Raw genomic sequence first — 22,855 nt, 5'->3', positions numbered from 1 at the left:
CACAGAAATGTTCAGTCTGTATCACTTACAGATTATTTTCCTAGGCTTTTATCCACAGTAGAGCCACTGAAAGGAAAACTGGCTGGACAGGACAGCTTTGTGAAAGTCTCCTCCCTAAACTGACCTCTGCAACAAAAGCTGCCAATCCTAAGAACAGGTGGTCCCTTATGTTGGAGAGGAATAAAAGGGACATTTGTCAGGTCTCTGAGAATCTCAGCATTTGTTTTAGCCTTTCTGATTAAGATTGTGTGTGTTGAATGACTGTCAGCGTTAATTATTTAATTTGATAATCTGCTTTGGGGAGTATACAATGGCAGCACGATGAGAGCAAAGATTGTATGTCGTGCGGTATGAGTGAACTCACATTCCACATCCACTGCCCTGTTCAACCTCACTTTGAACCAGGACATGTGACTCCTCGTTCAGTCTTGCTTGAATTAAACTAAAGCGGTTAGGATTGTGAAAAGCCCGAGATGTGACTTCTCGCACAGCGTCTGTCTTTTACTTTGTCCTGGCGAGAGAGCGTCTGTATCCGCAGTAGCTGAACTGCGTTGAAACGGTTAGAGACGCCACCTTCTTTAACGGTGTAGCGGCTGCGTTTTGTAAACTCTTGTCTGATTGGTCCGCTCAAATACAACGCCGCCTGGGATTGGCTTAGATTGTCCTGTTGACCGAAGGTGGACTCCCCGAGAGTTGGAACGCTGGGAGCAAAAATTCCAGCCACAAAACTACACCATGCGCCTACGTTTGGAATAATCACCGGGAAGCCGTTTGTAATCAAACTTTATTCAATTATGAAAAGGGCTGACCATCTTGGAGCTCACACGCTATGATTTTACTTTCTCTACTCGCGTTTGTGGACAACCGCCGCTGCTGTTGCCCGCCTGTAATGACTCTTAACTACTCAGGTAACTTTGTTTTAACTCCAGTTGTTAGCATGGATGCTAACCTCAATGCTAGCAGCCTGTTGCCGCAGTTGATTTGGTTGTTCTTTTGCCCACTTTAATTAGCTTTACAGGTTCCATTCACAAAGTATGTGACGTGGAAAGTTTCTACGGAGTCTCTTATTGACATTTTGGGTTGTTTGTGGTGCATTTTATTTAAAGGAAAAAAGGAAAAGACACGCTTGTTGGTCGCTTGAGGACAACAGGTCGACACGCTCTGATCGCGTTGACTATCGATTTCAAAAAAGATAAATCCAACTTCAGCATGTTTGAATCACGTAAGCGGTGATTTTCTTATCGAAATACAAGCAGTATTATGAACTTATGTGACCCCTGCTTAGTAATGCCGGGTTTTATAGGTTTGTTGTAATTTAATGTCAAATGTGAGCCCTGCCACCGTCAGTAGTCCACTTGTTGCTGGCCATTCATTAGGCATTGTTGACTATCCACGTTGTTGAGCTTCGGGCTGATAACAACAAGCCTAAATTGTTGTCGCGTCAACAATGTGGTGATGTTGTTTCTTTGTCACGTCACTGTTTTCAGCATATTCTTAAAACTTAAGGAGATAGTTAATATGGAGTACATATTGCTTGGACTACTTTTGAAACAGCAGCTTCGTTAACTAATTTGTGCTCACATTTCGTCGTGCAGTGTTGCACATTATTACTCCAAGTCAGGTTGTGTGCCAGCATCCCAGTGCAAAGATTAATACATAACATAAACACAAACATAAGGTCGAAAATAACCTTATGTTGTGACCTGTTTCGTAATGTTTATCGTACAGAATTAAGCACGAATGGTATACTATTACGCGCGTTAAACTGAAGTATTGATTCGCGTTGTTTTGCAGACTCTTTTAATAGTGAAAGATGTCATTCCTGTGCAGTTCGTGTAATTCAGCAAACAAAATGCAACAATACGTCTCCACCTTCTCCCTATAACAGATGGACTAAGAAATCAAGCAAGAATGGAGGTGTAAATTGGAAAGAGTAGAACATCTTTTTATTGCATCCTGCTGGAGCTACCTTTTCGATGTGGGCGTTCACGGATAACAGGATTTTAAGTCGAGCTGAATGATGGCATCACGTTGGGTTCATTCTTGTGAAGATGATGAGAGACAACAAGCAAGATCTTCTTTCTGTGAGGTAAGCACAACGACAACAACCCAAACCTCAGACTTACTATTGCGCTATTTGTAAAATGCTGAATGGTATTATTCAAATGGGGATCAAGAAAGTGATTTGTGGGCACAGCTGATTCTGGTTTCTGTGTCTTGCCTCTGTTTTTGCTATTGGCGGGTGGGGGGGATGTAATGTGTTTGACACTTAAACCCAGCTGTTTTTGCTTGTAACAACTGCTGGATTGTTTTGCTTTTTCTCTTGCCAGTGCTTAATTATTTTGGCCATCAAGGCCATCATGTTTATGTCAGAAGTTTGTCCATGCTTCTTATGTTTCTTGGGTTGATCAGTGTTGATGAAGAGCTCAAAGTCAGTTTCACTTGCAGAATGGCTTTTAATTAGATTTGAAATTTTAATCAAACTCATCACTGGAGGAAGTGGGAGGAGACAATGGCATTGAAGCAATTTATTCAAGACCCTCAGTTTTTTTTAAGTCGTGACCCTGGTAATACCAGACAGGACACCATCTGCTCCTCTGAAAGCTTGTTGTCTGAATGAAGACCTTCATGGTGAACTAGGTAGCAACCCCATACCCTTTGAAATGGATGCCAGCCTATTTTTAGACTCCATAGATTTCTTTCATTCTCTCCAATGCTTTTAATCCAATATTCGGCTCCACTTAAGCCTCCCTGCTTTTATGTGAGTAGTCTGTTAATGAGGGATGTAAATAGTTACTTCTAACAGACTAGATGTACCGAATTAGCAAGGTTTGACTAGATCACTGAACAGAACACAGGAGGGCAAACAACAAGATGCTCAACAAGATATGAAATCAATAGTGAGTAACAGACTCAGTCTTATTAGGTTTGTTTTAATTGGGCTATCTTGAGCGACAGGGTTGTATTATGAGTAGGAGCAGGCTTGGGCTAGCTGCTTAGCATGCTACATTCACTAGATACTGCAACCCAGTACATAGACATTATTGTGTAATACTCCATATATTTGTTAGGCATTTTTTGATTTTTGAATATTTTAAACTAAAATTCGAACATGTTAGACCTTATATTCCCTCATTGCTTGACCCATAAGATACATGTTTTAGATCTGTTTTTTTGATGATAGTGTGTTGTAAGGAAAAACCTTGGCACAGTGCAGTCAGTGGAAGCCTTTCTTTTAGCAGTCCTTCTAATCAGGCTACCACAAAACCCAATTCATGTGCTAATTTTGAGCCGGAAACCTCCTGGAGTGTCTGGTCCTGGGATTTTCTGGAAATGATGACACTGGATTTAATGCTTAAGAAGTTTTTTTTTTCTTTTTTTTTTTAAAGAGGGGGTGGTTGCTTTTATTCAGAGAAAGCATGGTTTGTTGCTGTTGCAGGAAGAGGATGAGTTATTGTCTCATTTGTAACACAGAGACACAAAACTGTTGAAGTTATGGTTGTGTATTTTTGTTTGGATTTTATTGATATGCTTATTGAGAAGATACTTATACTATTGATACTCCTAGTGATACTACTTCCCATCTTTTAATACAAAAGTAACAGTGTGACCTGAGAAGTAAAATGGCTGAACATTTGCTGGATTAAGAGTTATGGTCACCTTGCTACAGTTGAAAATATTAACAACCATATCTCTGTCTTTTTTGTCAGCTCAGCTCACACTTAAAACACAAGTTCTTAACTTAAGCTAGCATAAATACCTAAGCATACCAAAACCAATTGGACTCCACTGTAGTGAAGGGCTGTAAATCCATCTCAATAAACTTGGTGAAAATCCTGTGATGGCCTGCTGCTAAGTTATTCACTGTTGAAAGCATATCGTCTTAGTTTACTATGCGATCACAGGCAATAATATTTAGTGTTACTTAAAATTATAATTGTCTACTTTTTCTGAAAAACACCTTTGACTTTGAAAATACGATGAGCTGTCCGTTAAGGTTGTGACAAGACTGGAATTGCAAACTGTGATGCAACAATAACATTAAAAAACACACCACAACTGATATTTCTTTTGTATTAATGGAAAAAAGTAAAAAATAAATATTTTAGCATACAAGATATAGATTATTTTTTTCTATCTATTTAAAATAAAGAGCCTGCATGCAATGCTGATACAGAGTCACAGAAGACTCCTAACAAATTTGTAATGTTAGTATCTGTGCAGTCTTGGATTGAAACTCTGATTCTAGATCAGCTTTTTTAATAGCTTAATGTCTCCTTTTGCTATCCTCATGGTCATTTTGAGTTTTCAGTCCAGGTATTTGCTGTTTCTGCTGTTGTGTGATATGTCTATGGCAGGATTTTCTGTATTAGCTTGGGATGTTTATTATATCAAACTATATACTACTTTCCTGTATGCTGAGTAGGCTTTTAGTCTCTGTCCTGAATAATTATACCTGCACTTCAGCTCGTTATATGCTTCAGCAGAACGACAGAAGTGAGGGTGGAGTGAAACAAACTGCTGTTTTGGATGATGAAGCATGATCCATATTTAGCACTGTAAGGGGCCATTGACAAACAGACCCCCTGTCCCCACAATCATGGCCTCATTAAAGCTCAGTGTTTATCTCATTTAGCCAGGCTGCCTTTTACAGAACCCCCTGCACAGGCATCGCATGGCTAACTGATGGCAATCGGAAGGGAAAATTGACCGTCAATTGAATAGAAGAAGTCTGTTACTTCCTGTGGCCTTATGGTAGTGTCTGTGGTTTCTCAGGGGAAAGCATAAGAGATGGGCCGCATGATTCACTTTTTCCTCATTGCACAGTATCTGTGTAGTAAAAACATCTGTGTCATCTTAAATCCATTCCTCCCAGTCCAATATGTAAATAGCTGTGCAATTCTGAAATTGCTGTCCTCACAAACCAAAGACAACAGTAACTCAGATGAGAGTGGGGTGTCAAAGCAGTCCCGTGATCGACAGTTGTCTTGTCACTGTCAGCGCTAATTCTCTCTCAGAAGGTATGGTTGCCTGCCTGTTCTTAAATTTATTTTTATTCTTCATTTAGATTTGGAGGACGTTGGATGCAAGGGTGATGCACAGCTGACGTCAAAGTATAATTTGGTGGCTTCTTTTCTTAGGTTTTGCAGGAAGTGTGAAAATACTTATTTTTATGCGTGTTTGTTTAAATTCATGGACCAGCAGTTTCTTTGTCCACTACGATGCCATGAGAAATACAAATGCAGAACTCAGGGCTCCTGTATTAGATGGCAGCATATTTGACAGAACTGAATTTCAATGAAAAAGCATTTCAGAAAGACATTGTGCATGAACAGCAGCCACGGGACTATTTTATGTCCCATCTGTATGTTACAACTATGTTTGTGGCATGCACAAAACACACCCCATGTTTACATCTATGGCTGAGTAAAGATGCCTCCAACCTTGTCTTGCACTACAAGGCTGCGACACCCGGGGTTCACCAGTGGCTCTCTGTATCATTATCTTTGGCTTTTCACAGTTAAGTGCTTGGTTTGGATGGGATGTGGTGTAGAATGTAGCAGGCCACAGAGAACTAGGTTTCTTCACATTTTAAGGCTGTGTAGTTGTCTGATGTTTTTAGAGCTGATGTCATGTGGTCATGTTGTAATCTGTCATTAAGTGATTTCAGCAGAGATTTTATAAACATACAGGCCATGCATTTTGGTTTCATTACATTTGTTAAAAATGAACAAAGTGGAAATTCCAGTTTCTTTTTCAGTGTGCTCAGAGCCTCTGGATGTCAACATTTGTAGCGTGTAAACAGCTGTGCACATCTAGTGTTTCCCCTAAAATGTCTGCTGTTGGTGGGAGGCATTTATTTGCCTCTCCTCTGTGGTAGGGGAACCACAGATGTATTCACCTTACAATTGCTCAGAAATGATGACGTATTCTCTGGATTTGCCATGTCACGTTCCAGTTCCAGTCGGGATTTTTTGGACTGATCACTGGTTGCTGGAAGCAATATTGGCTGGTGCCCATCATTGAGTAAAATGTTGTTTCAAAATGATGTTCACTTTGTACTGCTGTAACGCTGAGCAGCCAGCCAGTGTAACTGAAGTAACAGTATAAGAGGACACTTGACTCAGTTTGTCATTTACTAAGCAGTAGTAGGTTTGTCACATTTTTCAAACATTTTTTTTGACATTTTCACTACTTGAGATCTGGTGGTTGGAAATCGTGTTCCCACTGTGAGACGTAGGACTGGTCACTGCTTGAATCCAAGAGCTATCCAGCAGAAGAACAAATGCTGCCTCACCCAGTGCAAATATCAGTCTAGCATTCTGGTGATTCATAAATGGCTGAGAGGCATTCATTTGTGGGCAGGAGAGGATAGGTGCATATTTTGATGTGGGTGTTCCTTTCATGTGTTTTTCTTTGTAGCCTCCTTTTTGAGAGATAATCTCATAATTCTCTCCTTTGTTTGATTCCATTTTGACCTCTTGTCACAGATATTTGAAAACATTATTAATCTATCATGTTCACACTGGAGCCTTGCATTGTTGTCCATCCTAAATAATGCCTTTTTAGGAGATTTTTTAGGAAAGAAGATGAAAGTAAACAGCACAAGGTCTGGAATTTATTGAACTGGAATGTCACATCATTAACTATGCAATGATAACACTCCTTGGCATGCGTCTGACTGGAGGCCCACACCCCCTTCTGTCGTCCACATCTAAAGATCACAGGGTTGGAAAGTGCCCTGTGTACTGGCTGCTAAATCAGTTCCAGTAGACTATGATTGCCTAGACCTGGAGACATGTGGGAGGGAACTATGCAGGCATGTCAACTATCCAGTTGATCTATTGTCCTATCACGAAAAGTGCTTCTCCGGGTATGGATTTGAATATTTTCTGGTTGTGTTAAAGCACCCAGAGCTGTGCAGATGCAGACTACAACTTGGAAGTGCTGGTATCACACAGCAGCCAAAGCTTGGTGATACACAGTAAAACCTGTTTTGCTAGTTTCATTAAACTACATGGGTGTCAGCTGCACCTGCAGCTCTGTTTTCCAGTCAGCCACAGTACTGCTCTGGGCTTTTACTTACTTTCAAGCTATGCTTGTTTTAACTCCTTGTTTTGCATATGTTCAGCAGTTCTGGTTGCCAGTGAAAATGTACTTTTCATCCTAGTAGTTTATTTCACTGCTTCTTTGTGATTATGTAATTGAAAATGAGTTTACATGCTGCTGAAAAGAAGTTAAAAGAATGACATGCATCAACTTGGTATGGATGTTCAGGCATACAGTATATTTCAGATTAACCATTAAGTGTGAGGCTAATCATCCCATAATGTATTCAAAGCAACTGGATTGGATGTTAATGGTTTAAAGTTGGGGTGAATTATTGCTCATGATTTATTTATTTACTTTTTTCAAATCTGGTTTGGCTCATTCACTACTTCCTGTAACAGCTGGATCAAGTGGAAGAGCTGCTCAGATTTGATCAAAACATAGAGCTCAGATTTGCAGAATTTGCAGAAAAAGTTTGCATTAAGGACCTTAAATTCCTAATTTATCATGGTTTTTATGTTAACGTTCAGGTGACTGTCATTTTACTCAACATGTCTGCCCAGGCAGAGATAGCGTGCAAGCTCATCAAATTCCTCACGTTGTGGGGGACAGTCTGTACTTTACAGGGGAGGGGGAGGGTTTATTTGAGACGGGTTGAGGAAAAATGCTCTTTCAGTTTGGAAATGCAAGTCTGTTTGAACAGAGGTATTCCTGAAAGTCGCACTGGAACAGAGAATATGATATGAGCAGATCTGAGTAAAGGGGAGGCAGTGTGTTGGTGCACACACGATACCACAAAGGTGTGAGGCTATAAATAGTCAGTAAACACAGGGGTGGGTGTCAAAGCCCCAAAGCCTGACATGCCCTACTCTCCAGCTGTGAAAATAGGATGTCATGACTTGACTGTAAGCATTGTACTGCTTGTAATGGTTTTCAGAAGCCCGTTCTCCTCTAAACCTTGTCCAGCTCTGTGTTAATGTACAGTATTTCACCACTAAAAAGGTTGATAAGTGTTTGTTTTTGTTTTTTTTTCTTTGCCGTAAAATCTTAGTCACGTCATTTCTGGATTGTAGCACTGGGCTTTTCCAACTTTTGCAAGATTCCACTGCTACATTTCTCAGCAGACTAACATCAGATCTCCTTGTCAGTGTGAAAGTGAAAGTAGGACTACTTAATTTCAATTCTTTTCTCCACCTTCCTTGTTACAGAATGAATCTCCAGAGTGGAGAAGCTTGGCTGACTCTCCTGCAGCCCAGTACCCAACAGAGGAGGAGTTCTCATGGCCGAGACCCAAAACCGTGCTTTTGCGTCGAACTTCCCAAGGGTTTGGTTTTACTCTGCGCCACTTCATTGTATACCCACCAGAGTCAACCATGCACTGCTTTCCGGTAACTTTCAGGATTGTATTTATTATTAAACTTGTTAGAAGCTTTCCAGAGTTGTATTATTTGCTAATCGCATATGATTACAGAGTCAACAAAAAGCCTGATACCTAAATGCTATGACCATGAGCAACAAAGTCACTTGAGTATTTCTGTGTTATTACAGGAAGAAGATCATGGACGCAGAGGTAAGCAGAAAACTCAACTGTTCCTGGTCATGCATGCCCTTCAGCACTGCTGATTCAGAGCAGTGTGTCTCACTTCTAATGACTCTTAATCCATCTACTCTTTGGCTCTTTTTGCTTCCTTATGCGATGAGAACAATGTAGCTCCTGTGTGTCACTGACCTTTGTGGAGGCATGAAAGGTTTGGTCAGCACCACCTGTTTCTGTCCTGCACAGACCCACCTCTTCGTATTGTTTCACTTTGTTGTTCTTGCTGCTTTTCTCCCCCGCCATAAAAAAAAAAGGCTGTCAAAAAGAGATGGCCTCGGTTTTACTGGGTTGTGTGTGTTTGACCCTTTTCCCCCTGTTATTCTCAAACTATTCTATTTTTCCTCTCTTCATGCTTTTGCTCTTCAAACCTCACATCAAACCCCTGAGAGAAAAGAGTTGCTCCCCTTAAATTCCTTGTGCAATGTAACTTTAAGATATTTACCAAATCCTTTAGGTCCTGTCACCATTCTTGCATGGCCAGCATCAACCCTATGTTTTTTCAAACAAACGTATTGTAGCAGTGTATTCATTGTGTACTCATTTTTCCCTTTTTTACGAGAGCACAAACAAAGCTGGTAACCGCATATGTTCCACACATTTTGTAACAGATCCTTTAGACATTAAAATACTTGAAGGGTTTCTTCATTTCCTTTTTTAAAGTTTTGAAATCAAATACATAACACTGAAAACTGATGGATTGTAGACATAACAACTGTATTTATCCTGCCTCTGCTTTTGCTGCAGACAGAACCGATCAATTTGATCCTAAGCAATTTATATCTGAGTGACGTGTGACACTGATATGTTCTAATTCATATGTCTGTGATGTATAATTTTGACCAGTGTGTTGTCTTATGCCAGAACATCACAGTTTCATTTGTTGAATTTTAAGTCATCAGGAGGTCTGAATTGAATTTCCTACCCAGTCTAGTTGCCCAGAAGGAAAACTTTGACTTGTGTGAACAACTTCTAGAAAGAAATGAACTGTAGTTGTTGGGACTTCCCCAAATAGAACATATTTCATTTAGATTTTCCTGATAGGAATCTTCTTTGACTGCGTTAGTGTGATCACTGTGATGTGATATCCTAGAGAACCATTTTTTGGGTTTATCTCATTTATCCTGTTGTCTTTTGTTGACCATGACGAGGCTGCTGTCACAGGAATTCGCTCAGGTAGTTGGTAATTCTATCAGATGTTTATTTTCCTGGGAGAGGAAAATTGTAGAGGAAAGCAACACTGTAATTCATCATGCACATGTTGAGGAAGTGAATTATTTTTACAAACACGTCTTTGTTTTCGTTATACGCAGGGAAATCCCATGAATCTGTTGTAACTTTTCTCAGAGCTTGTTATGTACAGTAGTGAAATTGAGATGAGTTATGATACTACAGAAGTGTATCACAGTATGTTTTATATGATACTACGACTCCATTTTAATGGATTACTTGTCATTTTGAGATGATGTTTTCTTGAAAATTGATTAAGGGAAAAACATTAGTAATGTAATATGGTGACTCTGACGGGCAGAGCTATTCATAATTGATGTTTCACACATAACACTGCTGTCAGTCCGCCTCAGATACTTACCTTACGTGAACGTAACAGCCTTTTTTAAAGTCAGAAACACTAAGCACTATTAAAATAACCAATGACAAAAAAGCTCTGGTGTCATAGCACAGTATTGATGTTATAGCTCTGTGTCACCCACCTGTAGATGCAGACTGATAAACTGTATGCTGCAACAGCTCATGTGGATTGTTGTGTAGTCTGACCACGCCACTCATGTGGTCATCTGCACACACTTGCTTGACATGTGCTTGAATTTGTTCACAGCCCAGCGGTAATAATAATTGTTGCTGTCATCCAATTAAAATGCTGAATGGACTATGTATGATAAATGTATGCAGTGAATGGTGTACATGTGCACACATATCCAGGAAGGCACGAGTTGGCAGTTAAAAATCAATGCATTGCCTTTTGTCTTAATACATTGCTTTTAATAGGGAATGAGTTACATTTTCTACAGCATCTTGTCTGCAACAACAGAATGAAATGCTGTTATTGTGTATCAGTTCCAGTTTTGAACTGTTTATCTGACCACCTTTGTGATTTCTGTAACATCAGGGACATTCAGTAAAGAGAGCTAACACTCACAGAGCTTGCTCATTATCCAGATTGAAACTGCGCATTACAGGAGAGAGACAACTTATCTTTCACCCAAAAACCAAGCACAGTTGAAGACACAGAACCTTTAGTCTGGAGCTTTGGTGCTTTGGTCTGAGTAAGCCAGAGAATATTAAAGAATCCTGGCAGTTGCATAATGCTGGACACAGGGGCTTGTAGGCAGCAAGCCAGAAGTGAAGAACAGGGGAAATAAAAAAAGCTTGACCCGGGAGTCCATACTGGGCCAGCCTGCTCACAATGCCAAACTGAAGAAATAGAAATGCTGGCTAGAAATAGGCAGTCATCTAAGAGGAGGAGGAAGTAGGAACACACTTTTACCTCTATTCATAAATGTTTTTTTTGTTTTTTTGCACTTTAGTCTACAGCACAACTTCACGTGGCCCCTCTGCTAACTTTATTTAGCACGTAAATAAGTTGTACCATAAAAAAGCACAAAAGTACCTTTAATATAATTCCTGGCTTGACTTGTTTGCCACTCTGATTAGGAGACTCAGTATATCCAATTTGTGCCTTGTGCCTCCTTTGCGCCCAAATTATGCACCATTTAACTTACAGAATTGGAGTTGCACATGCCCTAAATGTACATGCCCTATAGATTGTCTAAACAGGGAAGCAGATCTCTTTCTTTCTGCATTGCTTGCCAGACAGATTAAGGATGTCCTCATGCTGATCACCCTTTGACACAGATCATTCTTAATCTGAAGAAGGCAATATGTGCCAAAACATGGATGTATGAATAAACACATTGCACCAGAGTTATGAGTGTCAAACTCTCACCCCACCACAGTGCCGTAATACCATCAATTCTCTTATTGTATTAGAGTCTGCTGCTCCCCAAGACAAAGCTCTTCTGTCACGACTCTCGGGTCAAGTTTGAGTGCACTCATGATATGTTTTCTTGCCAACTGTTCAGTCTTTCAAAGACTGTCTTTTACCTCAGTCATAATCATATCTATCATTTATTCTGCCTTTTGCTGTAGGCGTTGCAGTTGCTGTTCTCTTTAAAACAGGCTCATTTTACGGTTGTTTACTGATTTGAGTTTAGTTTTTACGTAGAACTTGTTCGCCTGGGCAGGGATTTCTTAGGTTTCTTTGGTTGTTCCAGAGAGTTTTTTTAAAATGGTTTCCTGATTTTTAATGCTATATCTTGTTACCTTTTCACTACTTGATAGTTTGCAGGTCTATGGAAATGTTTTTTTAAATGGTTAGGTGTTTTAACTTGTAAGATATTTTTATTTCCCAGAGTAGTCTTGTAGAACAAATTTTGTTTAGACTGATTAAGAACATTGCAAGAAGAAAACACCATGGTACACAGTACATACAATAATCAACTGCTCCTTTGTGGAGACAGTCATGTAGTTCTACATTATACCACCAGAGGGAGCATGTCTTGCTTATCTTGTTTTATATGGGACTCCTGTTGCAGTATTACATAATGTGAGTCCCCAGGATGTGGTTCTGCATGAGTAATCTTCTGCATGGAAGAAGAAAAATGGAGGCACAAGTCTGTCTATGTTTGTGGGGTTTTCAAATGTTTGCAGGTTATTGCACATTATTCTTGATTAATTAACCAGTGAGTGCCTTAGAGTACCCTTTCTAGAAACCCTAAAGCACAAAATATTAAAAGAAAATGTCGAAAGTGATGTTTCTCATTAATTTCTGTTTCAGTTGACACTAAAAAGGTTTAAACTCTTCGATTGTATAAAAAAAGCAACAACTTTTAACCCGTTTATTTAAATATAACTGTCTCACGTTTTTACATACTAGCCTTCCCAGCCACTGTAGTTTGTGAGCCGTCATGTGCTGACTCACTACCAGAATGTTAACTACTGGGGAAGTGTTTTAGACACTTTTTGGCTGTGCCCAGAGCTATTTCTCAGTTTATAAGGAAAGAGTGGGAGTTGTGCAGCTGAGCACACTGTCACTCTACCTTCTCTCAGTCTCTCTTTCTCTCACCCTCCCCCTTTCTTTTCTGTAGCCACGCAGCTGCTAGGAGACAGGGGCAGCATGAGCAAACAGGTTTTCTCTCTTTAGCTGCTTTTATCCACCTCCCTTAAACTACATAATTTCACCCTATTGAGATTTTTCTTTTCTCTGAACTAATTAATGATCAGGTCTTTTCAGAACCGATGTAATGTGGGCAAGCATTGGACTTGGCCAAATCCTAATCTTTTCTGCTGTCAAATGTTGATTCACATGCTTCCAAATTTTGTGATGAACCTCCCAGTTTCTCTCTCATTCTGAAACACAGTCACTTAAATGTCATGCAAAAATTTGCTGCTCAGTCTGGGCCTCGTTGGTGAAGTTTGTTGTTTTTTACATTTCAGATTCAAGTGAGAGTCTGTAAATGAACCTAAAGTACTGCCCTTTTTGTATTAGAATATGAAGCTGTTATGTTTTTGTTTTTTCTTTATTTTTATATGCGTTTTGTATTTGCATTGTGTTTTTACACTATACTGACCTGTTTATTTTCATTAGGGAGACAACGGAATCGGCTAGAACCCATGGACACCATTTTTGTGAAACAAGTGAAGGAAGGTGGCCCCGCTCACGGAGCTGGCCTTTGCACAGGTAATATTCTGTCAGTCTCCCTCATTCATCAAAATCTACTAAAGATTGACGGGCTGTAAGTACTTGGAAATAATGATATTACAACATCACAGGCATAAGTCTGTAAATGATGTCACACAGAGCAGAAAACTTATGCACGTTAATGCATGGATGTTTTGCAAGCAGAAGATAAAGAAAGAAAATAGCAAGGAGTGCAGTTTTCATTAGTGATTTGACAGTATTCCTGCTGTGAAGGCAAAACATTTGCCAGGTCATGCAGCTGTAGGAAATTGCTCTTCCTGTGCTCTGTTATTGGATAGATAGACCAGTGATTTTATGTCTTAGTGGACTCTGACTGGTGTTTTCTTAAACAACTCACAGTTATTTACTATCCCTGTCCCTCACTGATGTCATTGCCACTGTTTTTTTTTTTTAAACCTCTATTAGGTGATCGACTAGTGAAGGTGAATGGAGCGAGCATCATTGGGAAAGCCTACTGTGAAGTAATATCTTTGATACAAGACAGGTGAGGTTTAATATAAAGGTATATGGATTATTCTGGCCACTTTGTGTATGTTTCTTGTTTTAAATATCTTTTTGTTTCCCAACAGTGGTGACTTTCTTGAACTTTGTGTAATGCCAAAAGATGAAGATATACTGCAGCTGGTAAGTCCTTCAATCTTACTTTCGAATGGTGTTCACTCTGTATTTTACCGCCCTTCTTAAACGAAAAAGCACTGTTTTAAGTGAGGTTTTTAAAAACAGAACGTGCCCTCTGTTTCTCCATTCCCGCAATAATTTTTTTAATATCTGATCTCCCAGAGCAGCTCTAGTTTAAGGTGTTTGTATCAGGACATGAGTCATGAGATGCAAGCAGCCAGCCTGTCCCATCAGAGCTCTATATCTAGGCCTCCTAATCAGGCCAGAGCTGCATTTCTGTCCTCAACCTGCTGCTGACACTCAGTATGGCCTAATTGGATTGGTAAAGCAAGCACTAAAGAGTTGATACATTGATATTTAATCATGGACACATCTATTCACATAGATTATGTTTTGAATTGCAGAAAAGGCTGTCTTCAAACTAAGATCTATTTAGAACAGGCTTACATTAAACAGCTGAGTTATGGGAAAGTTGTTGTGCTCTTCACTCTGGCTGCATCATGTCCTCAACATGCCTAGGCAATACAGACCAGCGCAGCAACATCACTGCCTCATTGGTTTGTTTCCTGCGACAGATTAACTACTTAAATACTGACTCAGGAACCTGAACAGTAAAACAGCAGTCTTTTTTTCTTTGTAACTAATGTTTGTGTCACCATCATGTGATTGTGTAGTGACCAGCTCTTTCCAATATGACTGTGGTACCTATAATAGCTTTAAAGGAAGCAATTGACTAATGCAGTTGCTGGTTGTATGACATCAAAGTAGATGGTTTAAGGATGTGTCAGTGACACAGTTTAAGGGATGTGCTCATCAAGTACAGAATATTAAGTAAACTAACTTAGGAAATAAATATGTTTTAGGTGTAGATCAAGTGTGTTAAGTGTGTCTGAGAAACACCATGAAATACCATGGCCTGAGATTCATAGTAAGGATATGAAAATTTAAAACTTTACATTACTGATTTTTTTTTTCTTTTTAATATAAGGCTACTTTACATCATTGGATAATGGGGACATCTTATTTTCAGCGGTTCAGTGCTGAGATTGTTGTGCAGTCCTCACACAGTTGTTGTCTTTCTAGTTTTATTATTCTTACATTTTAGTCAAAAGTGTTAAAGTGGTGAAGGCACACATGGGTTTTGTATTGAAAAAATTCACGCAGTTAAATATAACGCTATATTAATTTCATTGTCCTGTTACAACAGGAAAGTTCATCCCTGATTATGAATATTCAAATATTTTGGCTTTTATAATCCATCCCTAATCCAAATGTATTTTTCTTTGTTCATCCTAACCTCATTCTAGCCCCCCAACCGTTATAAAATGTTTATTTCAGATATGGTTTGCATGGCTGCAAATACCGTTTCCAGAACAGAAATAAGTCCCTCATACCTGTGAGCGCTTAAGATCCCCTCATAAACTTTTTATGTATCTTACAGGCAGCTGTTTGCAGATACTGTACATTCTGCACATTCAGGGCAGAGCGAAGGTGCACTCATCTCTTCCATATCTGTAGCAAGTCACATTAAGTACTTTGGCAGGATGCTCAGGAATCTTCTCCCAAGGGCTTAGTGTTACCTGATAGTCTGTTTATGAATTCTATAATGAAAGAGCTTGTCTTGTCTTGTCTTGTCTGTCTGCTTTAACCTAAAATTTTCCCTTGTGGAACCTTAAAAGTAAATGAGCATTCATTCTAGATATAAAGGTAATCAATGAATAACTTCACAGTATTGCTTCTTGAATTGTAATATCAATATATATTGTTGTAACAACCCATAATCTTGCTTGAAACACGAGTACCCTCCCAAAAATGTGCAACCAGTCTTTTATCTAAAAAATTTTAAACATGATGTCCTTGCTCAAAGCACAAAATACTGTGAGTCAGTGAGAATTAAACTTCTTTTGTCACAGAAAAATATAATCGTGTTTACATCCACATAACATTTATTATTGATTAATTTTCTCCTTTTATTTAACCAGTGGCCTGTTACTCCACCCCTCATTCCTATTAGGTCCTCCCCCTCTCTTGCCATTTTTTTCTTCTCCACCCTTTACACAGTCTGCTGTATCTTTACATGTATGTTGTGATAACACAAATGGCGACCAGCCGCATGCAAAAATATCTTTTCATTTGGGCAGGAAAACTGATGAGGGCTGTCTATAAGAACAAGAGGATTATCAGAGATGCTTGCAGGATGACATTACACTGTAGGAGGCAGCACGCACTGACTGCTAGGAGACGGGCAGCAGTTGCTTAGCAAAGAGATGGAGCGAGTGTACATTCAGGCAGCAGAAAAAAAGGGAGGGAACTGTGCGCCATGAGCAGAGGGAAAAAAAGAGGGAACGGCATGAATGATGAGCTAAAACCAGTAGGGAAAAACAGCTGACTGCCCTGTGTTTTGAACAGGTTGATGCTGAGGGAAAAGGAGAGGAGGAGGAAGGAGTGGGAGGGGGAGCTGTACCATCAGAGCTGAATGTATAATCAGCAGCTGCTGCTTCTGTCATGTGAGCAATAGCAGAGGGAGGGAGAGAGAGACATAGACTGGAGGCACCTTGTTCAGTTAGTGTAATATTCTGGCTGAAGATGGGTAGAACCATGGAGACTTAACAGCAGACTGTGAGGCAAGCTTCTGCTCCTGCCACCTCGCCCAGGACAGACTGGCACAGGCAGGTCGTACCGTGGCAACCCCTGCTGCATCTTTGCTTTTTCGTCCCCCTTTGACTGCTGTTGCAGCTCTAGTATATTTTTAGCATGTCAAGCCCAGGCATTGGTGTGGCTGTTTTTTTTAACAGTGTGTGCATTTTGCTCTGCTGGCACCTTTTTCTCTGTCACCCTTTCTTCCTTGATTTCTTCTTGTTTTCACATGCTGTAACGACAGCCTTCTTCTCTGGAAACCGCTAATCTGGTAAGCAAACAGAAGACTGGGTAGCCACTTGATGTTGACATGTTGTGCTTGCTGTACCATTTTGCATATGTCATGCATGTCAGCATCGTCATTACTGGATGTGCTCTTTAGGTTTTTCATTAATCCTATTTGATTGTTGTGGTTAGCTGTTTAACGGTCAGCTCTGTGTTGGTGAACGTGAAGACTGTAGAAATGGCCGATGGACTCTGCCTGCAGTACCTGTTAGATTGAGCACTTGAATTGGCGTCCAGCTGGCATCTCAGCGAAGCCTCGCCCCTTCTTCATCCTCCCTGCCAGATGTCATTAGTGTGATAAAGGCCAGTGACCTCTGAACTTTACTGCACTCCCATACTTACAAAGGGAGGGACAGACCTAGCACTGATTGCTGTGACACACACAGCTTTACGTAAGATTGTAATTTGACACCGGTTAGCAAGATCAAAGTCCTCATACCTTTACATGTCTTTTCGTTTGCTTGCTGCATGTGCAGTATATTAGGTTTAAAGCAGATGAATGTAGTGAGACTAGAAGCCCATAGTAACATTTACCTTTAATTTTGTTTATTGAAAAGGGTTTTATTAGTATTTGCAGTGAAATAGTATAGACTTCAAAACCTTGAATGATAATCAGGCAAGCTAAATATAGCCCTCTTCCTATGAGGGATGGGCAGCCTCCTGTCTGTCCGAGGTTACAGTCTGTCAGTCTGAGGTGGGAAAATGAAGATGCTGGCTACTTGTCTACATGTATATTAACTTTTACTTCATAGTTTTATCCTACCATTTTTGTTCAAATGCGTAATGGGATTTAGCTACACAATTGCCTTATCTGGCATATCTGTTAATTTTTACACAGTCCTTACTGAAAATATCACAGCACAGGCTGACTATTGAATTCAGTACAAATAAACACCATTCCATATTTACCTGTTGTGCTTGCAGTTATAATAGATGTTAATTTCTTCCACAGATATTTTTTTTTTCTTCATATTGACACACAGTTGTTGGGTAGGCACAGACCATTGTTGTGGAGAACACAGGCAGCAATAATGCAGAAGAACCTGCTGTACTGTAAAAATTTTCTTTGAAGCGGTATGTTTTAGTGAAAAATATTTTCTACTTTGCCTCATCTAGTGTACTATCATCAGTCATGGAACAGCAAACATAACCATGAGAACTCTAAAAAAGGAGCAGATGAAGACCACTGACACCCCTGAACTGTTAACTCCTCCACTCACTCATACTGCAACATGCACTGCCCACACACTTGCAATCGGTAGCATTTGTAATATTGCACTTGACTTCTCTGTCAGCATCTAGTAGCACACTGTTGATTATTACCCACACTTGGTAATGCAGCTTGTACTATATCTTTGTAACACACTGTTGTTTTTCTGTGTTTAGGCCTACTCCCAGGATGCTTACCTCCGTGGACACAGCAGCTACAGTGGAAATGCACATCACATTCCTGATCCACCCCCAGTATGCTACCCCAGAGTAGACTGTAAGCCTACGGGCATGGCCCAGGCAACAGACTCAACAGAGCAGGTCTGTCGAGGGCCAACCGCACCCCCTGACCATGGGTACCGCAAGGAGATCACCGTGCCCCCTTCACCTCCTCCTCCTAAATCGTATCCAAAAAGCCAGATGGCGGTGTGCATGCGCAATGACAGTGTAAGGACTGTGGTGGTTCCTCCTGATACAGCCCATATGGGGCGCATGGGTCCAGCACATAGGATAGATTATGTGGACCCTGTCTTTGTCAGGAGAAGGCCTGGGTCACTGGCCCAGTATCCTCACCCTCGAAAGCCTGAGGTCTATCCCAGTGGTCCAGGAATGCTTCCATATGGAGGTCAGGCACCTCAATACCCAGCCAACCATCAAAAGATTGATTGTGGCACTTACCAAACATATAAGGAATACGTTGACAACAAAGGAATCCATTCCCATGGTAGTCGGACTATCCAGGAGAGGCTGGACAATTTGCGAGGTACTGGTCAGACTGCCTTTGGCCATCCTCATCACATTCCCTGGGGAGACTGGGGACCTAAGGGGATACGACGGAGGAGTACCTCCCATGAACGGTCATACCAAGGACCCCCACCACACTTTCAGATTGCCCCACGCAGTGCTTCACAGGACCGCATGAGTGGTGTAGAGAGAATAAGCCAATCCAGGAACTGGCCACCTCGAAGTGTGTCTCAAGATGGCCTAATCCACAAAGCCCGGGCACACTCTACAGATTACGTTGACCCTGCAGAGTTGTCTCGGCCTTGTGAGAGGAGAGGAGGGATCGGAAGGGCAGACCAAGGTACACGGCCCAGCAGACAGTCTGTCCCCAGACACGCTATGCTTTACAGGCCTTCTGTTGGATACAGCAGTGGCATAAGGGTGGCACCCAACCCCTCTCTCTACTCTAAAGGACCAGATTCTCTTCAGACCCACTCCTCACCCATGCTCTCAGACAAACCTCCACATTTTGGAAAGAGCACAAGTAGTGAACATTCTCTTGTTGACCAAAGAGTTGCAGTCAAAGGAAACCATGCAACCCACACTACACAACAAGGCCTGAGCAGGATGCGGGCTGAAACCATGCAGCCCATAGAGGTAGGCCGAGATGCATCATTGGTAGGACACAGGTCTTCTTCATGCTCCACCCCAAAACAGATGCAACAGAGGCCGAGCATCCTCAAACCACCTTCCCCAGACTCCCAGAGACAGGTCAATGGGCGAAGCCCGACAGAAACCGGGGTCGTTCTCAGAGAGAAACCCCCCGCTGGAAAGAACCCCAGCCCTCTGCGGCACCCATCCTACATTCTGGCTGTTACTGACGATGGAGCAGATCCCACAGCAGATGTGGTAGCATGCTGGCTTCCCAACGATGCACGTCGAGAGATACACATACGCCGCCTTGGGGAACAACATTACACCTCCTGCTCCAGCAACCTGGATGAGTCTCTGGACTCCATTCCATTCATTGGTAAGAGAATAATCAGATGTAAGCTTTGTCGTCCCTTTTCTCATGGTGACAACTGCAGGCTGTACTGGTATGAGATAGACAGGCAGTGCTGATATTGTATGTAGTTTTGTGTGTGTGTGTGTGTGTGTATATGTGTGAGTGTACATATGTGTGTACACACAGCCGGGGAGACGTTCATGGGAAGATGTTATTAATCAGTTTCTGTTTAGGAGGTTTTGTGGGATGTTCTGCTTAACTGGGGCAGAATGAAGAATGGCTGAAACCCTTTGGAATATATTGAATTTCTCCTTTTAATGCATTGCTTTTGTGGATGTTCCCCCTTCGGGTTGGATTTTATTATGGATCGGTAGACCTATAATGCATTTCCTGGTGATTAAATAGATGTCATCTGTAAATTAACTGTCTAACCATGCACATATTAAGTGTTTGCAGTGCTTTGAATGGCAGTTTCCAAGAATGTTTTTTTTATTTTTTTTCTTAGGACGTAGTATCAGAATGCCTTTCTCTGTTTTGTTTTGTATTTTGGAAATGGCTGAAAACACTGTTCTAAATCTAGATTCTACTGCAGAGATTTTCATTGTATTTACTCTTGTTTTAGAGAATCTGTTGTAATCAGTTCAGCAGTGATACAACATTCCTACCAATATTCATTATTGGTAGGAACTCTTAGCATATTTCATAGTGTCTTGACAAGAGCATAGCTCAAGTGGCAGTCCTGAGGCAAGGCTGAGTAAGCAGAGGGAGGACCTTTTAGATTTCTTAAGTGTTATGTGAAATCTACTCTCAGATACTGACAGATCATATATTTTGTGTTCTCATATTTCTGTATTGTCTGCCCACTTGTCTGTTATCGTCTCTCTCTTCATGTATGCTTATTTATCATTATTATTATTATTTATTTACGTCTACCCTTCTTTCTGTGATGTAAAATGGAAAAGTAAGGGGTCTGTGAGAATGGATATCCTCTTATTTACCATCACTTTGCTCTGTACTTGTCTTAGATTTTAGTATTAATTCTTTATGATTAGGCCGGTACGTTCAGTCCTTGAGTAAAAAGAAGTTTAATACAGCTGTGCCTTTACTTCCAAAGCCCCAAGTCAGCATAATGTTTGTGGCTTTATCTTCTGATCTACTTATATTTTGGAAGGACATAATGGAAACATTTTGTACTCTGCAGGTAGCCTATATGGAAGAACTAGGTCACAGGCAGTGACAGTACTAGAAGGTTTTAGTTTGACCCATGGGAACAGATTTAGTTTCTGAGTGAAATTGGGGTATGTTGATAAAGTTCAGTCTAAGATAAATCTGTCATATGTTTCAAACTAGATTTCACATCTCTGAGGCCTGTTAGATTCTGTTAATTTTACAGCTTCATTAATTTAACTCAGTTTCCATTTGACTGGGTACACCAGTTGAAAGTAGTGCAGTCTAATGAACAGTCCTGCATATACCTTCATGCAATTTGTGGTGAAGGAACTGTACTGTATCGCTGTAATTGTTTCTTTTCCTCTATAGGTAGGGCCAGGCTGGGGGAATTCCCTGGAGTTTGTCAGAGTTAATTTTTCCTTACTCAAAGTCATGTCCCTACTTCTCTACACAGTGCTAATTTAAAGTTAATGTTCTTGAATTAAGATAACATTTGACATTTTCAAGTTAGATGCACAGACTAGAGCCCGACTGTACTGGGCGATGATTTTAGACAGGAAGAATTCAGATTACAAATATGACTGCTGATGTGAATTTTTGAGCTGCAATGAAAACAGACTTTTTCTATGGGGATTGGTCACCAATTTTGTGCCAATATACACAGAAGGCTTCTTTCTTAAATAAATAGTTTTACTAAAGAATATTAACATTAATATACTGTACATTGTCAACCAATCCAAGGGAGTAAACACAGAGAAAAATGAATAAATATGCTAAAAATAAAATAATAATAATAGCTAAATAAATATCAGTACTGTGTGTTAGGAATTGCTCAGTTAAGGACAGCTTGTAAGCTAGCTAATAAAACAAACAATTATAATAAGCTTGTTGTTACAGAGGGTGAAGTATGGGTGCATTGTTTTCTAGGATTGCATCTCACCAACTAAGTGACAGTGTAATGTGAAATCAACACTCAGTAGGCTCACTCCACACCTGATAGGCCAGGTGCAGACAAATTGGGCAGTGACAGTGATGATCCCACAACACCGCCATTCTGGGACTGGTTCCCCGGCCCAGGAGAACAGTGCTTCGATTGTGTAAGCTACTTGGCCTCCATCAGTGGCCTGTTTGAAAGTCTCCTCATATTCTGTTGCATTATTTGGCTTATCTACAGGCATGCCATTTATCTTTTATCTTATTTAGTCTAATTTTGGTTGCACATCTTGAAACATCTTTTAGTAGAAATGTGTGCAAGGCTTTAGGGGATTATCAAATGTATTTACAGCAAGAATGATCATATCTTATGTAGCTGTACATGGAACCACAGTGAGCATGTCTTGACTGCTTCATAATGCTTCTAATGAACAGTTTGGGCCTGGGGCAGAACCCCTTGGGTGATGCTATAGCAAGCTGTCTGATGTGTGGCCTGTCAGGCGTGTGAATGTTAAACCAGTAGCTGAAGAAAAAGTTGTTCTGAGCTTTATATTTGTATTTGTGTGCCATATGCAAAAGTTCACTTAATGTATTTAAGTTTGGGTTTGCTGTGGACTTGATTTGTGCAGTGTTTAACAGAAGATTGGTCATATCTCATATTTTGAACCTTACATACCTTTTTGGGGGGTTAATGGTGACATCCTATTTCCTTTGCCCCGTTTCAAAGTTGGGTGCAGGCTGGAACTAGGACGGTTGCTTTTAAATTTAGCTCCAAAAGCCCCTTGGCTGCAGAGAACAGCTTTGTACTCTGAGCTGTTTCAGGCTTGAAGTGCCTTGAGTGGGCGGAACT

At 40.5% G+C, this 22,855-nt stretch overlaps 1 protein-coding gene across 3 annotated transcripts in view; it reads left to right on the top strand.

Moving 5' to 3' along the window:
- The first annotated feature begins 343 nt into the window (after window positions 1-343).
- arhgap21b (Rho GTPase activating protein 21b) overlaps window positions 344-22,855 on the top strand; it is a 34,139-nt gene continuing 11,627 nt past the window's right edge. The window contains exons 1-8 of one of the 3 annotated variants that reach the window (XM_046409598.1): window positions 344-908; window positions 1,889-2,089; window positions 8,259-8,438; window positions 8,599-8,620; window positions 13,311-13,403; window positions 13,830-13,908; window positions 13,994-14,048; window positions 18,351-19,926. In XM_046409598.1, coding sequence (XP_046265554.1) covers window positions 2,018-2,089; window positions 8,259-8,438; window positions 8,599-8,620; window positions 13,311-13,403; window positions 13,830-13,908; window positions 13,994-14,048; window positions 18,351-19,926 — 2,077 coding nt within the window. In that variant the 5' untranslated portion in view covers window positions 344-908; window positions 1,889-2,017. Of the gene's footprint in view, window positions 909-962; window positions 1,223-1,888; window positions 2,090-8,258; window positions 8,439-8,598; window positions 8,621-13,310; window positions 13,404-13,829; window positions 13,909-13,993; window positions 14,049-18,350; window positions 19,927-22,855 lie in introns of those variants that run through there. The other 2 variants (XM_046409600.1, XM_046409599.1) reach the window with 2 other exon arrangements.

Source organism: Scatophagus argus, chromosome 13, assembly GCF_020382885.2.
Source record: "Scatophagus argus isolate fScaArg1 chromosome 13, fScaArg1.pri, whole genome shotgun sequence".
Classification (NCBI taxonomy): Eukaryota; Metazoa; Chordata; class Actinopteri; family Scatophagidae; genus Scatophagus; species Scatophagus argus.
This window is presented reverse-complemented; position numbering and strand designations above follow the sequence as displayed.